This window comes from Parus major, chromosome 18 (assembly GCF_001522545.3).
Source record: "Parus major isolate Abel chromosome 18, Parus_major1.1, whole genome shotgun sequence".
NCBI lineage: Eukaryota > Metazoa > Chordata > Aves > Passeriformes > Paridae > Parus > Parus major.
This window is the reverse complement of record NC_031786.1, coordinates 1280074-1286366: the sequence shown is the minus strand read 5'-3', so window position 1 is coordinate 1286366 and position 6293 is coordinate 1280074. Positions and strand designations below refer to the sequence as shown.

Genomic DNA, 6293 nt, shown 5'->3' with positions numbered 1-6293 from the left:
GCTCTGGAGAAGCCACGGCTGCACCCAAAACGCTGCCGGACAGCGGGGTGGGCACGGCAGGAGAGGGAAGGCAGGCAGGGTGGGCAGAGCAGGGTGGGCTCTGCAGGGTGGGACAGCAGCGGGGTCGGTGTGCAGAGCGGGCAGGGTGGGCACTGCAGGGTGGGCTGTGAGGGGGAGGTGGGCAGGACAGGGTGGGCAGTGAGGGGAAGGTGGGCAGGACAGGGTGGGCAGTGAGGGGAAGGTGGGCAGGACAGGGTGGGCAGCTCCGGGCGCTGCGGGCTGTCCCCGCCCCGGCCCCGCAGAGCCGCCCCGTGCGGGGCGGGGCGCAGCCGGTGCGCTGGTCCAGCGGCGGAGCCGCGCCGGGAGCGGGTGCGCGGAGCCGTGCGGAGCCGTGCGGAGCGGAACCCAGCGGAGCCCAGCGGGGAACCGGCGCTGCCGGAGCCTCCCCGGTGCCCGCCGGGCCGGGCCGGGCCGGGCCGGGCTGGGCCGGGCGGCGGGAGCAGGTGAGCGGCGGGGCAGCACCGCCCGGTGCCCTCTGCAGCGGAGACACGGCACCGGCGATGGGGGGCTCCGCGCAGCGAGTTCGTCGCCCACCGGAGCCGCCCGGGCTCGGTGTGCCGGTGCCGGGGGGGAGGGAAGGGGCTGCACCCGCCCAGCGGCCGAGAGAGGAGGAGGTTTTTTTTCCCTCGGTGCTCTCGGGCATCAGTCGCACCCACCGGGGTGCACGGATTGGATTTGTGGAGTCGTAAAGGCTCCGGGATCGGCAGAGCCAGGAGGAGCTGTGGTGTGTTCGGGCAGGCTGCTCCAGGAGGGGACGTGGGGAGCTGGGGTGGGAACACCCCTTGCAGGGAGCCTCTCTCCCGCTGAGCTTGGCAGCAGGATGGACACATCCTCCCCAGGAATCCCTTCATTTTTATTTACTCCCTGATTTCTAGAATCTTCTCCTCTCTCCCCAGAGCCAGGGAAGATGACATCTCGGCTCCTCTGAGCCTGCAGTGCCCAGGGAGCGGCAGAACCATGGAGCTGGAGTTCGAGCTGCCCAATGCCACCGCCTTCTGGTTCTCCCCAGCGTCCCCCTTCGACAACTTCTCCCTGGAGGCGCCCACCAACACCTCCCAGAACGCCACGGGCCAGCACTTCGACCTGACCAGCAATGCCATCCTCACCTTCATCTACTTCGTGGTCTGCATCATCGGCCTGTGCGGCAACACGCTGGTCATCTACGTCATCCTCCGCTACGCCAAGATGAAAACCATCACCAACATCTACATCCTCAACCTGGCCATCGCAGACGAGCTCTTCATGCTCGGGCTGCCCTTCCTGGCCATGCAGGTGGCCCTGGTGCACTGGCCCTTCGGCAAAGCCCTCTGCAGGATCGTCATGACGGTGGATGGCATCAACCAGTTCACCAGCATCTTCTGCCTGACGGTTATGAGCGTTGACCGGTACCTGGCTGTCGTCCATCCCATCAAATCTGCCAAGTGGAGGCGGCCCAGGACAGCCAAAATGATCAACGTGGCAGTTTGGGGCGTCTCCCTGCTGGTGATCATGCCCATCATGATTTACGCTGGGGTGCAGCACAACCACGGCAGGAGTAGCTGCACCATCATCTGGCCGGGAGAGTCGGGCGCCTGGTACACGGGATTCATCATCTACGCCTTCATCCTGGGCTTCCTGGTGCCTCTCACCATTATCTGCCTTTGTTACCTGTTCATCATCATCAAAGTCAAGTCCTCGGGCATCAGGGTGGGCTCCTCCAAGAGGAAAAAGTCGGAGAAGAAAGTCACCAGGATGGTGTCCATCGTGGTCGCCGTCTTCATCTTCTGCTGGCTCCCCTTCTACATCTTCAACGTCTCCTCCGTGTCCGTCATGATCGTGCCCACGCCCGTCCTCAAGGGCATGTTCGACTTCGTGGTGGTCCTCAGCTACGCCAACAGCTGTGCCAACCCCATCCTCTACGCCTTCCTGTCCGACAACTTCAAGAAGAGCTTTCAGAACGTGCTGTGCCTGGTGAAGGTCAGCGGCATGGACGAGGCCGACCGCAGCGACAGCAAGCAGGACAAATCCCGGCTCAACGAGACCACGGAGACGCAGAGGACCCTGCTCAACGGTGACCTGCAGACGAGCATCTGAGGGGCCAGCGGGCTCCGTCCTGCCTGCGCCCCTCCTCTCCCCGCTGGCTCCCGGCTGCAGCACGGGGGTGGCACCGCGGGGTCAGGGCAGGAATGGCACCCGAGGGGACGGCTGGGAGCACCCGGTGGCCTCGGGGATCCTCTGCTGGCTCCTGTCTGAGTGCTGGGAAGGATGCGGGTCAGGAGGAGCTGCCTCGCCAGTTAAACAAAGACGACTCAGGGCGGCGCGGCGCGTTTGGACACCGAAGTGCCACCGTGGGCACGGCTGGGCCGGGGGGGCTCTGCCGGGTCCCCCGTGCCACCCTCGGGGCCGGCGGGTGGGTGCACCTGGACACGCAGCGGGACCTCAGGAGGAGCCGCAGGTGTGTGACAACAGGGGACGCGCCGACCTGGTGGGAGCTCCCTGCCGAGGACACCGGGATTATTTGGGATTGCATTTTCCCTGGGATGCTCCTCGCTCCGCCGCGTGCCCCGCAGGCTCCCGGTGCTGCGTGACTGCCGCAGCCGCCCCGCCCGGAGGGGACACGCCAGCACGGAGGTGACTTCCCCACGGGAGGCAGCTCTGCCCCCGCAGCAGCCCCTCTGACCTCAGCCTGCCTCCTACAGCCCTGCCGTGTCCCGCTGATGCAGAGCCCTCGCCCTGCTCCTGCAGCGGCGTCACCTGCCCGCAGATTTTTCTCCTCGGATGGAGAATTTCCCCCTTTTTCCCTCCCCGGCAGCCGCCGCCCCTCCCACCGCCCGCATCTCCCGGTCCCACGGTGCGCCGGCAGCCGGGAGCGCTGCTCCGGGCACCCGCGGCTCCAGCGCTCCGCTCCCTGCTGGGAAATCCTTGGAAGCGTTCGAGCAGCGGTGACACGCTGGAGAAACCTGGCACGGGCACCTGGCGCTGCCAGCGGCTCCTGCGCCCGCCTGAGCTCGGGGTTTGTCCGGCCACGGCTGCGAGGATCGCTGGGGTGACTCCTCCCTGCTCCTTCCAGGCAAGTCACGCCGGAGGCAGGGCCCGTGGAGAGGACGGGAACAGGAACGGGGGTGCCGGGGGCTCGGTGCCCACCCTTGTCCGAGCCGAAGGGAGCGGGCAGAGCAGAGCTCGGGGCTCCCAGCAGCTCGGGATGAGGAAGGGCAGCAGGGATCCATCCCCCTGGATCCTGCACTGTGGGAGGGGTGGCAGGGCTGGCCCCACATCCGCTCTATTTGGCTTCCCAAGACTGTTCCGAAGCGCTCGGCTCTGTCCCTGTCCCTGTCCCTGTCCCTGTCCCTGTCCCTGTCCTGTCCCTTCCCTGTCCTGTCCCTGTCCTGTCCCTGTCCCTGTCCCTGTCCCTGTCCCTGTCCCTGGCTGCCCTCCCAGCTCAGCAGAGCCCCGGGGCTCTGGAGCCCTGCCCCTCCTTGGCCAGCGCGGCGGGAGCTCCAGGGAAAGCCCAGGGGAGAGGGAGAAGTGCCGGTTTCCTGCCCGAGCACCCGAGGGGCCGGATCTGTTCACAGCCCCCGTTCCTGAGCTGAGCCGTGGGAACGCGGGGGGGTTTCGGTGGAGAAACAGCCGGGGCTCGGTCACCCTGCGCTGTCCCAGCCCACCCCGGTGTCACCAGCAGCCACGGAGCCCTCACCTGGCAGCACAGCCAGTGTGGGAGGCGAGGCTGAGCTGCCACCTGCCCTGGGGTCCCTCCTGCTCAGCCACGCACCCCCAGGCGATGCTCCCTCAGCACCAGCTCTGGCAGAAGTTCTCCCATGGCTCTGCCCAGCTCCTGCAGCAAATCCCGGCCTGGGGCATCCCATCCTGCCAGCTCCCCAAAAAGGGCTGAGTGCCAGGCTGGGTACCTGCTCCTGGCTCTGTGGGACACGGCTCAGGCATTTCCTGCAAGACAAAGCAGAGCCATGCCAGCAATTGTTTGCTTTTAACTCTTTCCTGCCCCTCCGAGGAGCGGTGACAGCGATCAGTGCTCGTGTGGCACCTCCCTGTGCCCTGGCTGGGCGCTGGGCACAGCCCAGGATGGGAGCAGGGCTGGGATGAGGCTGGCACAGCCCAGGATGGGAGCAGGGCTGGGTTGGGATGAGGCTGGCACAGCCCAGGATGGGAGCAGGGCTGAGCTGAGCCTGGCACAGCCCAGGATGGGAGCAGGGCTGGGCTGGGATGAGGCTGGCAGAGCCCAGGATGGGAGCAGAGCAGGGCTGGGATGAGCCTGGCACAGCCCAGGATGGGAGCAGGGCTGGGTTGGGATGAGGCTGGCAGAGCCCAGGATGGGAGCAGGGCTGAGCTGAGCCTGGCAGAGCCGCAGCGATGCGTCAGTGCAGCCGTGGGCACTCCGTGGAGGAGGTGTCTGCGTGGAGAGCGATGGGGAGGGGGATGTGTGGAGCCCCCAGCACTCACCTGCAGCCAGGCCAAAGCCGGATTTGCCGGCAGGGGACTCCATCCCAGCCTTGTCCGTGCAAGCCCTGCCACCAAAGTCCCGATGGATGAGGGGGAGAACACCTGTTCCCAAGGGTATCCCCAGCAGGAGCCTCCGGCTGGGAGCACTCTCCCTTTTGATGTGGAAATACAGAAATCCTGGGAATTCCCGGCCCTGGGAAGGACCCGTGCCCAGGTCAGCTTTGTCCTGGCAAGGCCAGGGACACTTCTGGGTGCTCAGAGCTGTGATCTGTGTCCCCGCTTTGCACCGGGGGCTCTGCTGGGATGGGGATAACGGGGCTGCAGGTGAGGAATGAGCTGCCACCAACATCCCAAAGAGCCACCAGGGCGGGATGTGACAGGGCAGGGACACGAGGCGGCTCCTGGGGGCTGCCAGGGCTCTCTTTGGCCACCTTCCCATCGAGGAAAAAGGGCAGGAAAGCAAAATGTGCTGCCTTGGAGTGCTGGGAGGGAACTGCAACAGCGGCTGTAAAACCAGCAAAATAAAACCTTCTGCTGTTCATTGCTGACTAATAAACATCAGCACCGCTGCTGCTGCTGCCAGTAATGAAGTTTTCCTTCCCAGCCACTTGATTTTAGTGGGAACTTGACCTCGGATTGGATCTGCTCTGCAAAGCCTCGCAGGGCTGCTGGTGGCAGGATGAGAAATCTCTGCTGGTGATTGCAGAGCCAAGAGACTGAGCCTGCAAGTGCTTCACACACAGGCTGGCCCTGGGCAGCAGGGATTAGTGACAGCTCCTGCCTGCAGAGGCAGGAAGAGCATTTTTCCAAATCCATTTTTCCAAATTCTCCCAAATGGGAAGCACGGATTGGGGTGTGCCATGATTTCCCCGGGATGCCTGAAGCAGGGATCTGGGTCACTCCTGCACGAGCCTCCCAGCCCAGTGTGGCCTCCCCAAAGCCTGTGGGGAGCAATTCCCCTTTTCCTCCTCACCACTGGTTCCCCCAGTGAGGCTGAGGGGCGGCCCCAGAGCTCCCTGATCCCACAGGATCTCTCCATGGAGACATCCCTGCTGTCCCTCAGCCCTGGTGTGCGGAGCCAGGGCTGTGCCTGGGCATGCCCCGGTGTCCCCCTGGGACCCAGCCTGGCTCTGGGCACTGTGGCCAGTGCCCCACTGTGCTCCAGAGCCAAATCCTGCTCACGTGGGCAGGAGAGGCTGGGGCTGGACTTGGAGCCTTCCCGGAGCATCTCTGCAGCCGCTCGTGTCGGCTCCAGCACTGCCCTGGACTGAAATGATCTCCTCCTGAACTGCACTTGTGTCTCCGGGGGGCTTCCCCACCCTGCCACGATGGGAAGAGCCCTGTCTGCGTGGGAGGCTCCACGGAGAGGTCCCTTCCCTCGAGAACTGGAGAGCTCCGATCCAGCCTTAGAGCCCTCGCTGTGAAGGAGCCGATTGCAGACTGCTCAGGGAGAGTCTCCATCCCCTCCCTGCAGCTGCTCCAAGGGGGAACCACCAGCGAGGCACGAGCAAAGGACACAGCAGATCCCAAAGCGTCCTTCCTGCTGCCGAGTCTGGAATGGGAGCTGCTGCTTTCCAGCCCCAGGGCGCCTCTGACACCCGGCCTGGCACCTGCCTGTCCTGAGGGATTCCAGCTCCACTCCCTGCCTGCTCCAGGACCTGGACTGTGGACAGCCAGGAAAGGAGAGCCAGACTGGGAGGATCCTCATCCAGCTGTGTCCTGACCAGGAGACACTGAGGGATTCAAAGCCTGGCCATTCCATCCATCCATCCATCCATCCATCCATCCATCCATCCATC

General features: G+C 65.1%; 1 protein-coding gene across 1 annotated transcript; it reads left to right on the top strand.

Annotated features, from left to right (window-relative positions):
* The first annotated feature begins 467 nt into the window (after window positions 1-467).
* Window positions 468-2628, top strand: SSTR2 (somatostatin receptor 2). Its single transcript, XM_015645819.1, has 2 exons — window positions 468-503; window positions 957-2628. The coding sequence occupies exon 2, from the start codon at window positions 1018-1020 to the stop codon at window positions 2131-2133; it is 1116 nt and encodes a 371-aa protein (XP_015501305.1). The 5' UTR covers window positions 468-503; window positions 957-1017; the 3' UTR covers window positions 2134-2628.
* The last annotated feature ends 3665 nt before the right edge of the window (window positions 2629-6293 follow it).

What these genes read in the sequence shown, in the direction of transcription:
- SSTR2 (XM_015645819.1), top strand. Translation starts at nt 1,018, where the DNA reads ATGGAGCTGGAGTTCGAGCTGCCCAATGCCACCGCCTTCTGGTTCTCC.